This window comes from Panthera tigris, chromosome B1 (assembly GCF_018350195.1).
Source record: "Panthera tigris isolate Pti1 chromosome B1, P.tigris_Pti1_mat1.1, whole genome shotgun sequence".
Taxonomy (NCBI): Eukaryota; Metazoa; Chordata; class Mammalia; order Carnivora; family Felidae; genus Panthera; species Panthera tigris.
Genome location: NC_056663.1, coordinates 1,934,048 through 1,955,092, shown reverse-complemented (window position 1 = coordinate 1,955,092; position 21,045 = coordinate 1,934,048). Strand labels below are relative to the sequence as shown.

Here is a 21,045-nt window from a genome sequence, read left to right as displayed (position 1 = left end):
GAAAGAACCGTGACCCAGGAACCGCCAGACCCCAGCTTCTCCAGGCTGGAGCCCCTCCGCACCCCCCCCAAAACTGATCTGGAAAAAGTTGAAGCTTCCCAGCAGGATACAGAAGATGTCACAGAGACCACGGATATAGGCAGGAAACTGAGCCCCAACACGGGGCTCAAACTCACGAACCACAAGGTCATGACCCGCGCCGAAACTGAGAGTGGGATGCTTAACCCACCGAGCCACCCCGGCGCCCCAAGCCATTTCGTTTTCGTAAATGCATTCTGCAGACAGGAGGGTATCCTGCATCTGGGATCAGCCCCACACCTGCCCCTGCAAGCAGCACCCCCACCGGCAACAGCACGGCACGGCCAAGGCCACACGGAGAGAAGCACGGAGGTCTCTGAGAACCGCTGGGTCAGGGTGTCCCGACCCTGTGCCACGTGCAGAAAGGGGAGACCGGCCGCCACAGGAACACGGGTCCTCAGAGAGCACGTATGGGGAGGTCACTTAGCGCCGTCCAGTCGGGCACCGTGAATCTCTTTCCTGTCTCCTTGGCCTCCTGGACTTCATCCCGGTGGTCCTCAGGCTGTGCCCCGTGGTTTACAAACTAAATCTTCCCATTTTGTCTTCAATGTATATTTTAGCAGTTTTTCAAAGTACGGCAGGGGTGCCTGGGTGGCTCAGATGGTTAAGTGTCCGACTTCAGCTCAGGTCACGATCTCACGGCTCGTGGGATCGAGCCCGAGTCGGGCTCTGTGCTGACAGCGTGGAGCCTGCTTGGGATTCTCTCTCCCTCTCTCTGCCCCTGCCCCACTCCATCACGCACATGCGCGCCCTCTCTATCAAAATAAATAAAGTTTAAAAAGAAAGATCCTTTAAAAAGCGCAGGAACCACAGGCACTCGGCAAGCGGCGCTGGGATATTACGAGCTGGCAGACGGGTCACGTCAGATCCTCGCCTTCGCTCCACCCGCCTGACGAGTTCATCCGCTGACTTTGTAACGGATAGACAGCATCCGCCTTAAACTTCTCAAGTACGTCTACCGTGCACCTGCCCTTCACTCAGGTGACTCTGACAATCAAATAAAACAACATATTTGAAAACATTTGTAGTTTGTAGGACCGTCCCTCGCTCGTACATTATTCATTAAAACATATTAGCAGAGCTCCCGGACCCAAGTTCGAAGATGCTTCCCTGCTCGCTCCGTGACTCGGGCTCTCTCCTCTGCCTCCACATTCCAACAAAGCAAAACAGACATCTAAGTGTTTTGAGAACTGCGATTAATTGCTTTCGTTTCTCTGTGGGTGGAACAGCCAGAAGGGACAGCGGAAGGGAATTCACCTTGTGACAGAGTCCCTAGAAACAACTCGGGAGAAGGGAAGGAAGGGGCAGGGTGAGTCCTGCAGGGCAGGACCCAGCCAGGCAGCAACTTCTACAAGATTCTGAGCTCATGTCTCAGCCGAGAATAAGAGACGGAGGGGAGCTCCCTAACACATTAGCACTGACAGGTTGTCAAGGGACCAATTATCACTTAGTACTTAGCGGCAGGGATGGGACTGGGGAGGAGGAAGCCGGTACTTAGGAGCTGGAACCTTCCTCGGTGACACACAGACTGATTGTGTACGTGCTCGTGTGCATGTATCCAGAACAGGGTCCACGGCGCTCGTCCGGGGTGCGAGGAAGTCCATACGCCCAAGTATTCAGACGCCCTGATTTACTGCAACCGTCCGGGGAGGGCGTCCCGCACAGGTGCTGGCTGTGGATAAGTCGACACTCGGTCTTATGTTTACTTTTATCTCGTTGCTTTCGCGTTTCCCCTTTGCAAATGTTTTATGTTGCATAAAAAACGCCGGGACATCGAGAGGCTGTAAGGAAGCGTCCCTGGGTGTACGGGGTCCTGCTCACACACGCTGCCCCGTGCTGGTGCTGCGTGAGGGCTGCGGGAAGGACGGTGTCTGGGGCACTGGGGCAGCGTGGAAGCAGAGGGTGGACGGGCCGGGCACGCAGATTTTGAGGAGACTGTACCCAACTCAAAATTCTGTCCAACCTTCCCACGGGCCAGCAGGACTGCGTTCTCTCTCTCCTCCCCCAGGCCGCACCGGGAGGTGGCATTGGGCAATCCCCTCCCCATCCTCTGCCACCCCCACCCCCCAGGGCAGAGCCTGCTTCCGGCCTGTCCTTCACGTTGTGAGAAATTGCAAGCGAGTGATTAAGAGGCAAACGGTTTTATTTTCTGTTGGGACAGGTTGCCGGAACAGACAGAGGGGGTTTCCTTTGGTCCCCCTTTGTACAAACTTCCCGGGGGCACTTCTGTGTCTCAAAGTCTTGATCTGAACTGCCTCAAAAAGGACTCATGATATTGTATCTAGTTTAAATAGGACGGACGAATGTTTCAGTGGTCTGTGGCCTGCCCTGGCTACTCTGGCCCAATGTCCTTACGCGGGACTCACCATTTAACTCGAATCAGAGTTTGCATAAGTGCAAGAGGAGGTCAGCTGTGCTGAGCTCAGCAGGCATGGGGGGGGGCGGTGCTACAAAGAAAACGGGAGCCAGGTCCCTCTAAACGCTCTCATTACACTATGACAGCAGCATTACAATTCCCTGAAGAAACAGGACGCGCATGGTGAGTCCCCAGAGAAAATCTTACGAGCGTATAAAATACCGTCGAATTCGAACAGCACCAAAGGGTCAGAAGCTTCCCTTCCGGCACTTTAAGAATTCAGACGGCCGCCAAGGAGTATTCCTGGAGGTGAACGTCACTCCCGCGGCCACGAAGGAAGAGCTCGCAACTCCCCCGCCTCCCGCCCCTGCCCTCCCAACAGACGTGGCCAGCACATTCCCCACCACTCAGAACGGCCACAGATCAAATGATGGCAGGTCAGCACTTTGGAATGAACAGCTGAGCCCAGAGGCAGCTGCGGGCCCCCCCCCCCCACCTCCACTCTGTGTCTGAAGAAGGTTCACACTGCCTCTGCCCAGAGGGTCCCGACCCAGGCCTATCTGGGTTCATGAACTGCAGATGACGGCATCCGGGGCCCTTCGAGGATTTATCAGTCTGTTTGGTCCAAAGCCCGTATAAATTTAAACGTTTTGGGGCCTCTGGGCGGCTCAGTCGGGGGAGCGTCCAACTCTTGATTTCGGCTCAGGTCACGATCTCACGGTTCGTGGGATCAAGCCCTGCGTGGGGTTCTGTGCTGACAGCACGGAGCCTGCTTGGGATTCTCTCCTCTCTCTGCCCTTTCTCTCTCTCTCTCTCTTTCAAAAAATAAATAAGCATTTTTTAAAAATTTTAAAGTTTCATACTTGAGAGTGGAAAGTGGTTTTTCCTCTTAAAACTGTCCTTACCACGCAGCTGGAGGGGAGCTGGCTGGATCGTCAGCCTGACCCTCGTAACCCTCACCGGCCACAACGCACCCCAGGCCAGAGAAGAGATGTCCCTGAGCACAAACGCACCCCCCAAATGAGGGTGGACATTCTCCTTCTACACAGCGTGGCTCTCTGTCCACTAAAGTTTCATGAATTGTGGAAACCAAAGGAGAGAAAATTGCAGCAAGGGGCCAGGGCATTCCAATGCCCCAGGCGAGGAGACCCTGACCCTCTGTGCGTGCTTGCACCTCGACCCGCCCCCCTTCTGCCTGCTCATCTCAGCGGCCCCCCTTTCCATGAGCACCCTGCCTCCGATCTGTCACACTTCCTGTCGTTCTCTCTCCAGAACCCATGTAGAGCCCACGCCCTTCTCGCCAGCCACGGCATGGCCACCAGCACTCAGCCCTGCCTTCTGTTCAGAGCCAGGCTTTAGACCCTTTCAAGACACGGGTCAGATCTTCCACCGTCCCCCTCAAAGTCCTTGCCACGGCCCACAGCGTCCGTGTGGCCCTCACGGTCCCGGCTCTATCTCTGACCTCCTGTCCCTCGCCGGCCACAGCCCAGACCAGCCCGAGGGCCTGGGACACAACCTCTTGGAGCCTCTGCTGCAGCTGCCGCCTCAGGCTGGCACCCTCGTGGCCCAACTCCCCATCTATCCCATTCACCATCTCCTGTAAGCCTTGTTCAGAAGATGTCTTCTCAGGGAGGGCTGGCCTGACCACCCCACTTAACCCCACAACCTAGCCCACCCCCACACCAAGAGACCCCCATTCCCCACGCCCAGTACCACAGCCTCCTGATTTACTCTAGAATTCACTATTTTATTACGCTTACGGTTCACCTCCTTATGCCAGCATGTAAGACCTCAGAGATGAGGACCTCAGTTTTGGTCCTGTATCCCAAGCATCTGGACCAGTGCCTGGTACACAGTAGGTTGTCAATAAACAGCACCAGTAGGCCCATGAGGCCAGAACCTCCAGCTTCCTGAAAGAGCCTCATATTTACCTGGCAAAACAGGGTAACGACTTGTCAGACGCTTCCATGTTCATTACAGTCTTCTAACACCTGTTCTAAGTAATCTGTAGGTGCAGTGACAGTTCTGGTGACGGGGAACCTTCCGGGCCTCCAGAGGAACATACCGGGCTGCGCGTGACTGACGAGGAAGCCGGCCTCGCGTGAGGAGGAGGGGGGACACGCAGCCTGGGGCTGACAGCCAGCCGGCGCCCCGTGCGGTGCGGTCCTGAGTGCTGGGTGGGCGGTGCCTGGGGGGCTCACGCCTGGGCTCTACCCCAAAGTCAGAGTGGGAAACAGGGAGGGAGAAAACGGGCAGGAGGCAGAGGATGAAACAGCGAGGGCGACGAAGGAAAGCGCAGAAAGGAGGCGAGACCGACTTCCCGCTGGGTGGAGGGGAGCCGGCAAAGACTCCCGCCCGGATCAACCTGGGTCAGCCTCCGCCGAACCTCAACCTTGGGCCTCGTCCTCATGCTCGGGAAGCCCGCTACGTCAGCTCAGGGAGCCCCCAGCTCCGTGTCGGACCGGGCTCCTCACCGCCCCCCGGTGAGTCCCATCGCCTGGCCGGCCTTCGGCACGAGACCTGCCGGTGGGTCTGGAAGGACCCCCGCCCCCTGACGCTTCCTCGGGGTGGTGTCCCTCCGCGCCCCCGCCCGCTCCGAGGAGCACACCCCACTGCCCTTCTGGGGCAGGGGCCTGGGCCCCACCCCCTGGTCGCCAGACGGAGCGCCCTCAGGATCACCTTCTCTTTAACGGAACCCAGGTACAAAGGCTTTTCAACAAAACAGGAGAGAATCCCCTCGGCGGAAGAAGTGCATCTGGAAGACGGAGCCAGGTAAAGGTGACGCTGTACTGACTCGTGACTTCCACGAGTCGTCTTGGGAATTATTTCATTGGAGCTATTTTACTGGGGATTCCTTTACCTCTAAGTAAACTGAACCTAATTATGACACGGTGGCTCCACAGGGTGGTAACAGTGAACCCAGGAAAGTCATATATTCTAATGTCTTACTGATTTCTTGCCTTTATATTAGGATCCCTTATCTTTTCCTGGAAAGGACTTGATATGACGTCCTACACACACACACTCACCACCTGTTTAGATCACGTATGTCAACGTGGATGTGGTCCTCACAGTAGGCCCTATTAGGCCAACTAATAGAAGATAACATTTTTATCATCCTTCTCTGGAGAATTATTTTCAGATAAAAGTATTACAATCCAGGAAGCATTAACGACCCATCCGAAGTCACCAGGTCAGTGGTAGATGGGGATCTGAATCCAGGTCTCCGGCTGCCACACCAGCGGGGGTGTGTGAACTACAGGGTGTGGGGGAGCCTCATTTATCTGAGAAATCAACAGCCGGAGCCATGGCAAAATGTCACGGTACGCTGTGTGTGAGAAAAGGTGCACTGCACAATGTTACGATCTTCTTGTAAAACAAAAACGGTGTATACACGCAAACAGTAAAAGAACCGCAGAATCTTACTTTCGTAACATATACGTATGTATATATATATATATATGTGTATATATATATATATATATGTATATATACACACACACGTATATATATACACACACGTAAGTATGTGTGTTTGTCTGTGTGTGTGCATGCCTGTGTATGTGTTGTGTAAGAAAAATGACATGCTATCCATCCAGCAAAATACTGATGCCAGTTGTGGGAAATACGATTTTTTTCTTTTACTTATCTGTATCCTACATTTTTTTCAATTTCTGAGAAAAAAATATAAAAGTTGTATTTCCTTGAGGAGCCTGGGTTGAGGGACTTCTCCTCAAACCTGTACGAGACGCAGCCCCACGGCCGGACAGGTGTGGAGGAATCCTCTGCACCCACCATAACCTTTACACCTGAGCGTGTCCATCTGTCCTTAAACCACTCGCCCTGTTCCCAGAGCAGGGGCCCGGACAAAACCACTGGGTTTGCCTCCCTGCGGCCCGACACTGAGGATAACAAGGGAAGCTTCTGCCACAGATTAACTCGGAAATACCACTGAGAGCACGCGGAACACACAGGGATGGGGTGCAACCTGACCTCCTGGTTTTAAATTCGGTTTCTCTCCCGCATGAGCAGCACGGACTATTTGGGGCAGGTGTCCCAGGGCACGTGGCCAGGCCCACCGAGACATTACCTGTTGATCTCCAGGGTGTGCACGCCATACTTGCTCTCTATTCTGTACTTCCCCGGCTCTCCTGCTTGGCAGATCAAACTGCCGTCTTTATACCTAAACGAGGGAAACGCTGATTTTAGTGCAAAGGCAGAGTGGACTTTGCATTTTGTCCCAGCCTTCTTTACGGCCCCTCGGGACGCTACTCCCTGCCTGTGCGAGCTTCACGCAGGGCCCGTGGGCACAGCGGAGTGGCCGGGGGGGCGATCTAGGGCCCGCGTCTGCCTGTCTGTTTAGGGGAGAGCAGCTCTTGCAGGATTCAGCCCGTCTGGGCGATCCTCAACCGATGACAGCGAGGGCCGCAGGGCTCCTTGGACTCCGTCAGGAATCCAGGAAAAATCCTTCCATGAGAACGAAACGTTGCCAGCGTTAGCTGGGTTCCGGGCCGGCCTCTCCAGAGAGTTCCACAGGATCAAACCACACTGGACCCTGACTCGAGGAAGCTGGCTGGCCTCCTTGCCCCATGCAGGACAGCAGGACCTCGTCTCCCTGAGACCCAGAGGCTGCGGGTCGCAGCCTCCCCTGCCCGCCTGGCACATGGGCTCCTTTTTTCTGATCTGGGCTGAGCGCCCCAATCCAGGGTGTGAGTAAAACGCTTACAGTTTTTGCAGCAAGCTACAAACTTCGGGAATGTTATCACTTCCAGCAAGTGAGGAAACACACAAGCACATATGGGGCCGGCAGACTTGTCTTGGCTCCTAAGGTCCGGTCGACCACAGCCCAGCTCCAGCGGGGAGCCTTCCCAAGTTAAAAGCAGAGCCACTTGTGTAAACACGGGCCACCCGAGGGAACTCTCTCTGCAATAAAAACCCTCTGAAAACTCAGCTGAGTCTGTTGCACCGACATGAAAAACGTTGCCATGGTATCTATAATGGACGCCCTGCGAGTTTTTATAAAGGCCTTTCCCCAAGTCTCGCACAAGGTGCTCAGCGGGACGGGCCGTGTGCCACGTGCTTCCTTCGCGTGGATCTCCCACTGCACGGCTCAGGCAGCCGTTTCCAGATCCCTGCAAGAAAGTGCAGGTGCCGGGGCGGCTCGGCGGGTAAGAGTCTGACTCTTGATTTCGGCTCAGGCCATGATGTCACCGTTAGTTTGATTGAGCCTCATGTCTAGGTTTCTCTCTCTCCCTCTCTGTCTCTCTCTGTGTCTCTCTCTCTCAAAAATAAACAAACGTTAAAAAACCGTCAGTAAAAAGGGAGGGCGAGAACAGGACAGCCCTCCCCGGGCCGGGAACGGCACTCACCACTGCACCACGGGGGTGGGAAAGCCTTGCACGGTGAAACACAGCTTCACGGACATCCTCTCCCACACGGTGTGGGACCGCAGGCGCACCAGGATCTCGGGGGCCCTGCGCATCCGCTCCTCGTACGAGTGCCTTTCCCCGGAGAGCTTGTCCTCCACCTGTCCCGGGGACAAGGATGCGTCAGCGCCCCTGCCCCGCCAACAGGCCGCGCGAACGCAGCGGGAGCACCCAGGACGAGGCCCGCGCCTCTCCCGGAGACGCAGGCGGCCCCCTACCATCTGCTGAATGGCGTATCTGTCCAGCTGGTGCTGCGCCTGTGAGCGAGCCAGGTGCACGTTCTCTTCCATCTCCGCCAGCTCCCGGAGGAAACGCTGCCGCTTGGCTTCGCCATACGAAGCCACCAGAGACTGGTACCTGCGGGAGAGGCGACGTTATTCTCAGGACACACCGAAAAGGGCACGTCTGCCTGTGTTTATCTCCCTCGAGACCTCTGTGCGCTGGTGAGCCTACACCACACAGAGCTGTGACGAGGGCAGGTGTAGGAGGCGTGAATGAGACCATGCCGGGGGGCGCCTGGGGGGCTCAGTCGGCTGAGCGTCTGACTTCGGCTCAGGTCGTGATCTCGCGGTTCGTGAGTTCGAGCCCCGCGTCGGGCTCTGTGCTGACGGCTCGGATCCTGGAGCCTGCTTCTGATTCTGTGTCTCCCTCTCTCTCTGCCCCTCCCCCGCTCACGTTCCAGGTCTCTCTCTCTCTCTCTCTCTCTGTCTCGCAAAAATAAATAAAAAATCGAAAAAAATGTAAAAAAAAGAAAATTCAGGGATTGAAACAAAAATGCATTATTTTTTATAAACACATAAAACGTTAAAATTGAAATATAACTGGGGCGCCCAGGGGCTCAGGTGGTTGAGCATCCGACTTTGGCTCAGGTCATGATCTCGCAGTTCATGAGTTCGAGCCCTGCATCAGGCTCTGTGGTGACAGCTCAGAGCCTGGAGCCTGCTAAGGATTCTGTGTCTCCCTACCTCTGCCCCTCCCCCGCTCATGCTCGTGCTCTTTCTCCCTCTCTCTCTCTCTCTCTCTCAAAAATAATAAATAAACATTTTTTAAAAAGGGAGGGGGCACCTGGGGGTTGAGTTGGTTAAGCGTCTGGCTCTTTCTCGGCTCAGGCTCTGATCTCCCAGTCTGTGAGTTCAAGCCCCATGTCGGGCTCTGTGCTGACAGCGTGGAGCCTGCTTGGGATTCTCTCCCCCTCCCCCTCCCCCACTCGCACTGTCTCTCTCTCTCAAAATAAATAAACATTGAAAAAGGGAGAAAGTCAGCATCTGGCGGCCTAGGGGTCTGACGCCCCACGCTGAGGCGCCCACACAGACGACGTGAGATTCCTCCTGCGCGGAATCCTATAAAAACCGCCTGTTCTCCTGGGGAGACTGCTGTTCTGAATGAATTTAGGACTGGGTTAAAGCCTCCTGAATCCACAGCTACAGACAGGAAGCAAACCTGTGTTCCAGGAAAATAGAGAGGATGCAAACAATTAAGCTCCTTTCACCTGTGGGAGCAGAGAACAAGGTGCGGCTCATCTGGCCGGGGGGGGGGGCGCCTTTGTGAGACCAACAGGGCCCGGCCCGCTCCCGGCCCGCCTCTCCTGCCCCTTCTCCCTCTCTCTCCCTCTCCTCTGTCCTTCTCCCTCCCTCCCTCCCCTTCTTTCTTCTCTCTCCCTCTCCCTCCCTCTCTCCTCTTCCCTCTCCTACTCCCTCTCCCTCCCCCCAACCACTGAGGGAGCATCTCCGCTGCTCTGTGATGAGGTGTCCGGGCCTCTGGCCCTCTTCTGCAAGCCCACAGACAGCCTGTGTGATGCACAGAGGCCCGTCTTTCACTAGCACAGAAGCAGGGGCATGAAAGGGCTACTTCTAATCCACGTATCCCCCAGGAGGACACGCTGAGATGTGCAGAGCTCCCGACGAGTCTTGGGTTCCTATTTTACACGAAGATAGAGTGGTAATTCCAACGGACGCACCCACGGGTTCATCTTTTGAGCACCAATCAGTCTGTCCCATGCGTTAAACTAGTTTCTGCCGTAGGAGGTGAGGGACAAAATGAGCTGGGGAGACATGGGTTATAACCCACATACCTGCCATGAGTCAGCTTCCAACTTCAGGCGAGTAGCCTCGTGTATCCCAGAAAGATTTTCCACAGCCAGAAGGTCACCAAAGTCATTATCGCCAAAACCACGTGAATCCCTGACCTCTCAGATCAACAGAAGTCGACCTTCCCCCCATTTCACTCCCTCAAAAACTGAGGAGTGGAGAGTTCTTGTGGCATGCTCAAGGACACAAGGAATAGCTCATAAACTTATAAAGCTCTAGTCCTCTCAGTCCCCGCACCTGAACCCTAACTATGGGTAGAACCATTTTTTAAATATTCCAATACCAGAAAATCCAGAGTTTTATAACGTACATGTTTTAAGTTTTTTAAATGTTTATTTTTGAGAGAGAAACAGAGCAAGTGGGGGAGGGGCAGAGAGAGAAGGAGACACAGAATCTGAAGCAGGGTCCAGGCTCTGAGCTGTCAGCACAGAACCCGACGCGGGGCCTGAACTCAAGAACCGTGAAATCATGACCTGAATCAGACCAAAAGTCAGACGCTTAACCGACGGAGCCCCCCAGGCACTCCTCTAATGTACACATTTTGAAGTGATTCTCTTACAAAAGAAATCCTCACTTTATAATAAAATTCATGTGTCAAAACTCCCATAAGGCATTTAAAAGATCATTCAAAGATTAAAAATGAGGGCTAATCTCTTCAGCTGTACATTTTTATTACACAGATCCTTCCATCGTGAAATTCATCAAAAATGAAACCTGTTTACCAAAATCTCATTCTTCTTTCAGGTTTTCAATGTGTTAGAGATATCGAGAAAATTTTCTAGAAGTAGGAGGGAGAGGTGAGGGGGGAAGCAGCAGGAATGAAATAAAGCACTCATGACCCACTCAACTATTTTGTTCTTCTAAGATCACCACCTGTCTCTCTGATCTGGAAATAATTTTAAGACTGACGTCCCTATTAATCCATGTCACGCCCGTGACATTTTCCCCATGAGCTGAGTCCCCTGACATGCACGGCACGGCCGTCTACGGGCCCCTCACGACGGTTTCCCCACCGACACCCCTGGGAATGCTGGCGCGTCTCAGGAAGACCGCCTTCCTGGAGTCGGCGACCTTACTGCCCCGCTTGAGCAGCTCAGGAGGCTGTCGGTGGGGGTTCCACATGACCTTCAAACTGCCAGGTCTTAGGGCTTTAATGTGAGAATCCTGCTGTGCGTGGAAAGCTAGCGAGTGCCACGTGGGACGGCGACCGGGACCTGACACAGGATGCCAGCGGCAACGCACACATGGCTCGCAGCCCCGTCTGCGACGTTCCCTTCTGCGACAGTTATCCTGTTAGGGTCCACTGAGGTGATGTCACTGACGAATAAGCAGGCAGCGGGAGCTTATGCTTTTGTTAGAAGCAAGCATCACCGGGGCACCTGGGTGGCTCAGTCGGTTAAGCATCCGACTTCAGCTCAGGTCACAGTCTCACAGTTCGTGGGTTCGAGCCCCACGTCTGGCTCTGTGCTGACAGCTCAAGAGCCTGGAGCCTGCTTCGGATTCTGTGTCTCCCTCTAGCTCTGCCCCTCCCCAGCTCACACTCTGTCTCTCTCTCTCTCTCTCTCAAAACTAAATAAACATTAAAAAAGATTAAAAAAAAAGAAGCAAGCATCACCTGGGGCACAGGGAGGGGGGTGCTCAGACAGTTACGCGTTTGACTTCACAAAGCTCAGGTCATGATCTCACAGTTCGTGGGTTCGAGCCCCACGTCTGGCTCTGTGCTGACAGCTCAAGAGCCTGGAGCCTGCTTCGGATTCCGGGTCTCCCTCTCTCTCTGCCCCTCCCTGCCTCCCAAAAATAAACATTTAAAAATGCCTTTAAAAACAAAAAAGAATAAAAAAGAAGCAAGTGTGACCTTCCAGGCTCTCTCGGGTGTGCGTCTGGCTGCCGCCCAGTCACTGTCCCCCCCTCTGGCCTTCAGGCCCTTCCTCCCGAGGCGCGGGGACTCCGCGGGCCTGCGCGGCCTTTGCAGGCGGTCTGGGGGAGGCGGGGGTTACCTTCTCTTCTTGTCCTGCTCCTCCTCCTCCAGCTCGGTGCTCACCCTCTTCGCACAGATACTGCACGTCGTCCCCAGCGCCGTCTGGCCGGAAGCCCTCTGGGAAGACGACTTCCTCTGGGCGGACGACTGCGTGGAGGTACGCCTGGGTGAGCGCGGAGAAATCGGACGCGTCAGAGAAGTACACGGGGAAACGTGACAGATGCACGCAGGGCGCGCGAAGGAAAACGAGGTACAACAGAGAGGGAGCAGACCGTAAGAGGTTCGGCAATACAGACAGCAACTGAGGGCTGCCGGAGGGAGGTGGGGGGGTTGGGCCAGATGGGTGACCGGCACTAAGGAGGGGGCTGGCGGACGGGCACTGGGTGTCATACCTAAGAGATGAGCACTGGGTTCTACTCCGGAAGCCGGGACTGTGCTGTAGGTTAGCTAACTTGAATTTAAATAATTGTTTTCACGCTAAAAGCAGGGGCACTTGGGTGGCTCAGTTGGTTAAGCGTCCGACTTCGGCTCAGGTCACGATGTCACACGGTTCCTGAAGTCAAGCCCCACATGGGGCTCTGTGTGTCAGCACCGAGCCTGCTTTGGGTCCTCTGGCTTCCCCTCTCTCTGCTCCTCTCCCACTCATGCTCTCTCTCTTTCTCTCTCACCTCTCTCAAAAATAAGTAAATGTTTAAAAACAATGGTAGGGGCGTCTGGGTGGCTCAGTCAGTGTAGCCTCCGACTTCGGCTCAGGTCACGATCTCACGGTTCATGGGTTCCAGCCTCGTGTCAGGCTCTGTGCTGACAGCTCGGAGCCTGGAACCTGCTTCGGATTCTGTGTCTCCCTCTCTCTCTCTGCTCCTCCCCCCACTCGTGCTCTGTCTCTCTCTCAAAAATAAACATTTTAAAAAGTGTTTAAACAATGCTAAAAAATAATAAAAACTAAAATTAAAAACAGTACACAAAGTTATCATCACAGACACGCCACCTTTTCCAGCGGCGGCACGCCGGCGTGAAGGGGCACGCACACGCGTGCAGACACACAAACGGGTGCGTGCACGCTCACAGCTAGCACATGCGCATGCGTGCACGCACACGGAACTCCGCCCCCGTCTGCACTTGCCTGTGCCCGGAGGGGCGCGTGCGCGCATGAGTCGGCCTCTCCCCCTTGCCATTTTCCATCCGTGCCAGCCAGCGCCTTCCACGGCGCTCTTGGCCCAGCGCCACGATTATATATATCTCCGGGGATCTGAGGCTCCCGGAGGCTGCCGGGAGCGCTGTGAATGCTTGGCTGTGTGTCACAAGGATGGCAAAGGACACGGGGCCGCGGGCGCGTCTAAATATAGGGTGTCGGCGACACGCACGAGCCCCCCGGCCGGGCCCGGCACACCCGCGGCGTCTGTCCGTCCTTCGGCACAGCCGTCTAACCGGCCCAGGCCAATCCCGGACTCGGCACACAGGCACGTGCTGCGGGTCCCCGAGGACGCCGGCTTCAGAAACCACCGGATCTGCGGCTCGACGCCAGCCTACCAGGCACCGGATACGTGTACGGTTTTGCTATGCGTATTATTGCAGCAAAATTATGGGTATCGGCCTCCACGTGATCTTCACTCCGCTCCTATGAGCTTTCCTCCCTCTGACGCTCTTCCTGTGGCTCTTCCCACCGCCCTTGTGCTGACTGGTTTTGTTGTTGTTGTTGTTGTTGTTGTTGTTGTTATTGTTCGGTTTTATTTGAGAGCAAGAGAGGGAGCCAGAGAATCCCAAGCAGGATACGCTCTCTCAGCCCAGAGCCTGACGTGGGGTTCGAATTCACGAACTGTGAGATCACGACCTGAGCCGAGATCAAGAGTCAGACGCTCGGGGCGCCTGGGGTGGCTTAGTGGTTAAGCGGCCTCTCGTGGTTCACCAGTTCGAGCCCTGCGTCGGGCTCTGGGCTGACGGCTCAGAGCCTGGAGCCTGCTTCGGATTCTGTGTCTCCCTCTCTCTGCCCCTCCCCCACTCATGCTTTGTCACTCTCTCTCTCTCTCTCTCAAAAAAAAATAAACAATGAAAAAAATTAAAAAAAAAAAAATCAGACGCTCAGCCAACTGAGCCACCCAGGCGCCCTAGACTTTCTAGATCCTAGTTCTGGAAGATGTGTAGAGAAGAGCAAAGTCAAGGAGCACTTACGAAAAAGTCTCTGTGTTCATCATCTACACTAGGGGCTCAGAGCCAGTCTATCAGCATCTACCAGGATCCCAGGGGCGCAACCTGGAGCTTCCAGTGCAGCCAGGAGAGCTAGATTTCCCCTGGGGTGCTGGGCACGGGCGTCAGGGAGCCTGCCATCTCTGACCCTCCCGGTGCTCCCGCCCAGGTTGCAGGGGACCGGACGCCAGACCCCCACGACCCAACCCCTCCCAGTCTAACCGCTGAATTTCAACTTACTTTTTGGCAGCATATTCATCCAGAAGGTACCTCGTCTGAACATTGCGGTACGACTGGTCAAAGTGTTTGTGTCGCTTCTGGTAGAAGGGCACTGCGGCGAGTGACATCTCGGTGGGTACCTACGAGTAAGGAGGGAGGCGGACGGTGCTGAGCTCCATCCCCCGTGCAGTCTTGCCCGGGCAGTGTCTACACCAGCATGTCGGGTTGTTCCAAGGGGGGAAACCAACTTCAGTCCATCAAACCCCTTCGGGGGAGGGACGAATGGAAGAAACGTTATGTAAGTGAAAATAATCTTGGGCTGGGAGACCAGACACCTATCAAGTTCCCTGGGGTCCGACATCATTTTCTGTTTGGTTCTTTGGAAATTAGAAGATTGGGTTGTAGGTTTCTTTTCATTGTGAGCTCACCAAATGTTTCCACAACACCCTGTTTATCCAAGGCAACGTGAAAGGCAGTGTGAGTGACAAGGTTAAAAATAGGTAAAACACCGATTAGAGAAGTAAACAAATACTTAAAATACAAGATAAGAGCGGAAAGAGGGACACACGCCCTGGGAAGCTAGGAGGGGGCACATGTAACAGGAGAGAGGGCAGCCAAATGAGGTCCCCTGAAGTAGGTGACATTTAAGAAGAGCCTTGACAGATGGATAGGCTGACAGATGCAGACGGGGCAGAGAGAAGGGCATCCCATGAGCGCAGGTAGGAGGCGGGGAGACAGGATCTCAGGATACTTGAAGAGACGGGACAAGAAATCACTCTGGAAAGCTTGTAACCACATATGGTGACCTGGAAAGGGAATTCGTCTCCAGGACGCTGTCCAGATCCACGCTTCAAAAATCACATCCCGCAGGGTACTTGTAGATGCCCACGGCTGGGGTGGATGGGAGCAGGGCTGAGCCCAGCAGGGAACCCAGAGGGGCGCGGGCACGTGACACATCTTGGTCAAACTCCCTGAGAATTCGTCCTGCGGTGAGGCGTCTGGGAATTTGCAGTAGCGCTGGCACCTGGCCACGGGGCCACCTGCACCCATAATAAACAAAGCTCCACTTCTCACTGGGCTATTTGGCCATCTCTGAAGCGTGACACAGGCAGTATGCCTCAATCTCGGTGACCCCTAACCCCCCAAACCGAGGGCCGAAGGAATTCTCAATCCGAGCTCCACTTTGGTCCTTTGTGTGTAAGTTCATCCCCCCCACTCAAAGAAGAAAACGCAGAGGCAAGGCAGTGCTGGGGGACAACGGGAACGGAGACCAGGAGTGGTCAACACACAGGTGCGGCTCTGAGGTGAAACGGCCTGGCCTCCGCCACCGTTCAGACCTTGGCGCGGGTGTTACAAAACCCTCCAGGCGCTCTGCTGGTGATCCCTATAGACTGTGATCTCCCAGAGTCACAGAATCGCAGGGCTTGGGAAGATCCTTAGGGATTATCTCCACCCCCACTGTACTGGGGGTGGGGACGGGAGCAATGCCTCCCCTGGAAACGTGCAGAAAGGGCTTCAGACTTCTACCTCTGGGCCTCTGACCCTTTGCCACACGAATACCAATGTTTCCTCTTAAAGACCAACCAGTCAACCAGCCTCCACGGGTCCACTGAGGGCCGGGCATGTGTTTTACAGCATAAATCTGATTATAAATACGCAACGGAACGTGGCGTCTAGTGGAACAAAGCAAAAAAGGCGCCTCTCCATCCACCTCAACTCTGACACAGGTATTCTAGCGCTGAGGCCAAGACCACAGGTTTGACATCGGGCAGACCGAAGTCTGAATCCTGAGCCCTGCCCGGTGACGTGACCGCGGGTGACTCTCTCGCTGCTGTAACCCCGGGGTTCTGAACGGATTCTGTGGAACGTTTGGCACGCGGTCTCCAACAACCAAAATCGGCAGCTGTCCCCGTCACGCTACGTGCTGTCGCTGTTGTCCAGCCGGACGCTGTGGGTAGGAAAAGGTATCTGAAAAAAATGCATTCTGTCACTTGACTATCTGAAACGTCCTCGATGGCATCCCCGTGGGTTCTCTGGCGAGTTCAGCAAGGTGAATCTTCAAGAAAAGCTTCCTGCCCACGACCGCGTGGCTTCCACTGATTGCGTCCGGAGTCCCTCGTGTGCTGCGGAAAGCTCACGAACCGAAGTCAGACCGGGGTCGGGGGACACACTGCACCACTCTGAACCAGCTTCCCGTCTCGGGCTTCTCCCACCGCACCTGCAGGGCCGGAGGAAAATTCTACGGCACCAATCCAGGACGATGCCCGCAGGTGCTGTGATGCCAGGTGGTCACGTCCCATCTCGATACTTGCTAATGTTGCCGTTGAGTCAACCTTCAAACGCGTTTGCATTTCTCCGTGAAGGGAAGAGCCCAGAAATGGCCCCGACGATAAGAGGTGATATGCTATCTTGACATGTCTAAACTGTGGCAGCCGGCACCCAGAGGAGGGTAATACACACTCGAGGGGACCCGTGCTTCTGTTCTGACTTAACTCGGTTTGTGCTTGTGCGGGTCTGGGAGTCCTCAACACTCCCCGTTCAAGGAGCACACACTTTGTACCGATTAGCGACGCGGGGCCGGAATCGAGCTCACACGGCTCTGGTGGTCCTCGCTCCAACTCCTAGACCTGCTATCGCTGTTTCTCCCAGCCCCAGACGGCCTTGGGCAGGGCAGGAAGAGAGCACTTCACTGCACCGATCCCACATCTACTCTCTGCTCACTTCTCGACACACTGTGTGGACGGCCATCAAAATCAGGGGCTTCCGAGGACCCTGCAAATGCAATTATCCTCACTTCTGCCCACTTTTCATGCCACAAACACGTGGAGCCCCTGCCCCGTGGCGGCCACGCCTGAATCACAGAACCACTGCATTTCAAGGACGGGGCCGTCTTAGAGGCCCCCCCCTTGCCCCAGGGATGACGTCACGTCTTACATCTGAGCCTTGTGCCAGCGACCTCAGCTCCTCCTGCCTGTGCTGGCTTTTCCCAATCCCCTGGGTGACCCAGACCGAGCGGCAGGACCACCACGCGGCCCACGCCCACGTCCAGGCCACTCGACCTCTTCCCCGCCCAGTGGACCTCACGTCTCAGCACCTCCGCGTTGTCCCTGACCGCCCCAGACCGGGCATGCTGAGATCCCTGCAGGCTCAGCACATGCTCGCAGCTGCAGCCTTGGGTCGCAAGGCATTTATCTGAAACCACAGAGCGATTCCACAACTTGCCACGGATGATCTCATTCTGTCCTGGGTGGATCTCAGCCTTCCCTGCGAGGAAACTGAGTTTCAGATGGTAAAAATCATCTGCCCGGGTCACTGGCTCGTCGGAGACAGAGCCGACGTCCCACCTTGCACTTGTGACTCTGTGCCCACCTGCCCACACCCATCCCCGCCACTCACGGAACGCTTCTGACACGTTTGGGAATTAGGACACCAAAGTGAAATGCGAGCCTGTCCTCAAGTACAGGAGACCGTGCGTCTGTGACATGCTTAGACCTAATCCCTTCCTGCCAACGATATTTGGAACCCGCCTTCCCTGCCACCAAGAAGAAACTGAATTTGTGGACGCATTTCAACCACAATGCATTTATTTCCATTTAATAAAAGAAGCTGTGTCCTGTGCAGCTAAAAATGTCCAAGTCAATGAGCGTACCAAGTGAAAGCTTTTCTAGAGGAAGGAAAAGGATTGGTTGGCGCCCACAGTGGGCCGATGCCCCCCAGGTAACTCAACCCTCAGGCCCCGAGACATGTTGTACCCACCCTCATTCACACCGAGGTCTACTTTCCCTGAAGCTTTTTGCAAACGACTTTGCACCAAAAGACAACTGAGCACAGAACCACTCTTAAAATCAGCCTCGATGACAAATCTAATACGGTTTGACGTCTAATGTCTGGCGGCTGAATTTCTCCAGCGTTCCTCCGAATCATCTTTCGGAACCGTGACCTGAACAGCAGAGGCCTGCCCTCGCGGCCACAGGGCTCTCCGGCTTCCAAGGACCCTGAGTCCCTGTGTCCTGATGCCGAAGCAGGATCAAATTCGATCAAGCAACGAGATCGTGTGCAGCTTCCTGGACGAGAGACGGTTGCCATTTCTTCACAAGTTCAGAGAATTAAAAACAAACCAACAGCTCCGGAAATATTCCAGTGCCGTGAACTTTTACGCACAGAGTCTCTGGGTTTTGTGTGGGTGAAGGTCCCCCGTTCAGTGTTAGTTTCCAGTAAGTTCGCTGCAAATGTGACCCAGACCTGGTTTACTTAAAACTTCAATTATCTTTCTTCCACTCGCTCTTGGACGCCTGTGTCACTTGTGTCCGGGAAGTGAGAGCTGAGACCCAGGAGGTGGGAAAGTGACCCTTCTGCGCACAGGCCCCCGCCCCAGCGCCCTCCTCGTGGATGCACCTCCAAGGGCGGGAGGGAGCACGCCGGCTCCGCCGAGGGCACCGAGCCCAGAGACTCTGCAGGACTATTGCTCATCACGGAGCACAGAGAAGGCGGCATGGGGAGCTGGCAGTGAGCCTTCTTCCCCTCCCCCAGACACCGGTGTCCAGGGCCACGCTAATGTCCCTGCTTCCTCCTTCTCTCCAGAAAATACCTTTTATTCCACACCTTTTCAATCTGCACTGCCCCCACAGACTCCTTCAGGGCTCAGACTCTGGAGAAAGGGCACGGGCTCCAGGCCCCGGTGAGAAACGCCGCAGAGCTCGGGTCAGCCGGCAGGTGCACTGAGCGGGTGGCACCCGATAACACTCGCTACCGTGACCTCGGGAAGCATCGGAAGCGTTAAAGTCTAGTCCGGGAAGGACAGACGCAGACCGAGCCGTTGGCTGTCTTGTCTGTCCAACGGAGCGCCCTCCCCCGAACAGGTCCACCTCGGACACCTGACTGCTACCGGCTCGGCATGCATCGTTATTCCTTCTTCCAAAGCCCCGGGTTAGAGAAGGAAAGAAGAAAAGGGGACTCACCCAGAGAGAAAGGAAAACGGCACAGAGGAGAGATGCCCTGCCGGCCTGGCTCGCCCACGATGCGGCTCTGGCTGAGGAAGACACAGCTACTTCTGCCTCCAAGTGCCCAGCCCTCCCTCCCATTTATGGCCTGGGAGGCGCTATATATAGCCACAGGGACTGCCTCACCCCGAACTAATACCTGCACCATAAGTCATCAGCCTGATCTAAAAGGGAAAATTCTTTGAGTCGGAAAAAATCAAAATCACAAAATGCACAGTGCCTGTCCTGTCCGCAAAGCGCACCTGTCTCTCCCCGGGCATGGGTGTGACAATTCGGGGAGAGCCCCAGGAAAAGAGGGACGGGCCGGCAATCCACGTGGCTGGCTCTCCCGACGCATTTTAACTTTTATGCATAAACTCTCAGACTTCACTTCAATCCTGTGGAACCACAGGTTCCCTGGATCATAGACTGCCACCTCCAGAGGAGTCTGATGACGGCCAGACTGCCAGCAGGCATTTGCCTTTTGTCCCCAGGGCACTTGAGCGCTTCTGGTCCTGGAGGAAAGGAAGGCAGACTCTGCGGCTTTTTGGGTGTTTGGATTTGTTTTGTTTTGTTTTGTGTTTATTCCAGAAACGATTCGAGCTTGCTCTGGTCTCATCCTGAGGTTAATTTAGCAGGAACTGTCCTCCTAAAAGAGGAGCCAGCCCAGTCGGCAAGTTACGTCTTATTTATAGTTATTACCACAGATGTGCGCTGCGTCTAACAACCAGATAATTGCAGGGTGTCCGTCTTTTCGCACAGCATGTGTCCAAATATAAATAACACATGCCTGGCACGGCCACGGGCTGTAACCTGGCACGAATCGCCAAGAGGAGGGGCCGTGTGGCCGTGGCCCTCGACCTCAGGATCCAGAGGACTGCGATCAAACCACAGCTCACCACGGAGGCCGTGTGACCTTCGGCCAGCTGCTCTACCTCTCTGTTTTCCCCACCTGGAAAGCTGTCTTTACGTTTCTTACAAACGTTGGAGAAAATACTATCCTGGGAAGGGCCTGGGCACTAAAAAAAACCCTCTGTGTCCGCACAGCTGGTGTATCAGGAACACAGCCAAGGACCAGCAACACAGGTCAATGAGTGTGTAAATCTCAGCTGAGAGTCCCTGACGTACTTGGTCAGGGGCTGCACGCTTCTATTCGGGGCCTTATTCCCACTTAGTGTTCCAGTGGCCTAGCTTTTAATTTAATAAATGTTAGTTAAACGGGTATCAAATAAACACAGGTAGTTGGTGTGTTACCTGTTTAGCACCTTCTCGAAGGAGACCAATCCTGCCCTCGTCCGTGAGCCCCGCAAGACGGTCCATCGTGGGCTCTGCCCCCCGCCCACGGGCACGGCCCCACAATGCAGAAAGGACGATTCCAGGGGCCCGTCTCCCATCAGATGGCATCACAGCCAACTGAGTCCCAGGAAACTAGCCTCTTCTGAGAAAACAAACTCATTCCAGGGAGAGACCGTCTCCTGACGGGACCAGAGGCGGACCAGCTTCTCATGCTCCTCACCATCCATTTCAGAATTGCCCCGGCCCCTCCTATAAGGTAGGGGCTCACCTCCTAGAATGCTGCCCTAGGAAAGGCGCACCGTCTCAGCCATACTACGTAGGGAAGCCAAACACTGATCTGGACAGAGCAGGCCCCTGACGGGAAGAGAGTCCCCCTCACTGAGGGGTGAGACCCATCTGTCTCGGTGCAGCCATCGCTGTCCTAGAAGATGACGCCACGGGC

The 21,045-nt window shown here is 55.0% G+C and overlaps 1 protein-coding gene across 4 annotated transcripts in view; it reads right to left on the bottom strand.

Annotated features, from left to right (window-relative positions):
* MYOM2 (myomesin 2) overlaps positions 1-21,045 on the bottom strand; it is a 101,422-nt gene that overhangs the window by 55,325 nt on the left and 25,052 nt on the right. For 2 of the 4 annotated variants that reach the window (XM_042982859.1, XM_042982858.1), the window contains exons 2-6: positions 14,350-14,468; positions 11,945-12,088; positions 8,079-8,217; positions 7,804-7,961; positions 6,525-6,617 (exon numbers count right to left, since the gene is read on the bottom strand). In XM_042982859.1, coding sequence (XP_042838793.1) covers positions 6,525-6,617; positions 7,804-7,961; positions 8,079-8,217; positions 11,945-12,088; positions 14,350-14,456 — 641 coding nt within the window. In that variant the 5' untranslated portion in view covers positions 14,457-14,468. Of the gene's footprint in view, positions 1-4,365; positions 4,411-6,524; positions 6,618-7,803; positions 7,962-8,078; positions 8,218-11,944; positions 12,089-14,349; positions 14,469-19,286; positions 19,552-21,045 lie in introns of those variants that run through there. The other 2 variants (XM_007089222.3, XM_042982860.1) reach the window with 2 other exon arrangements.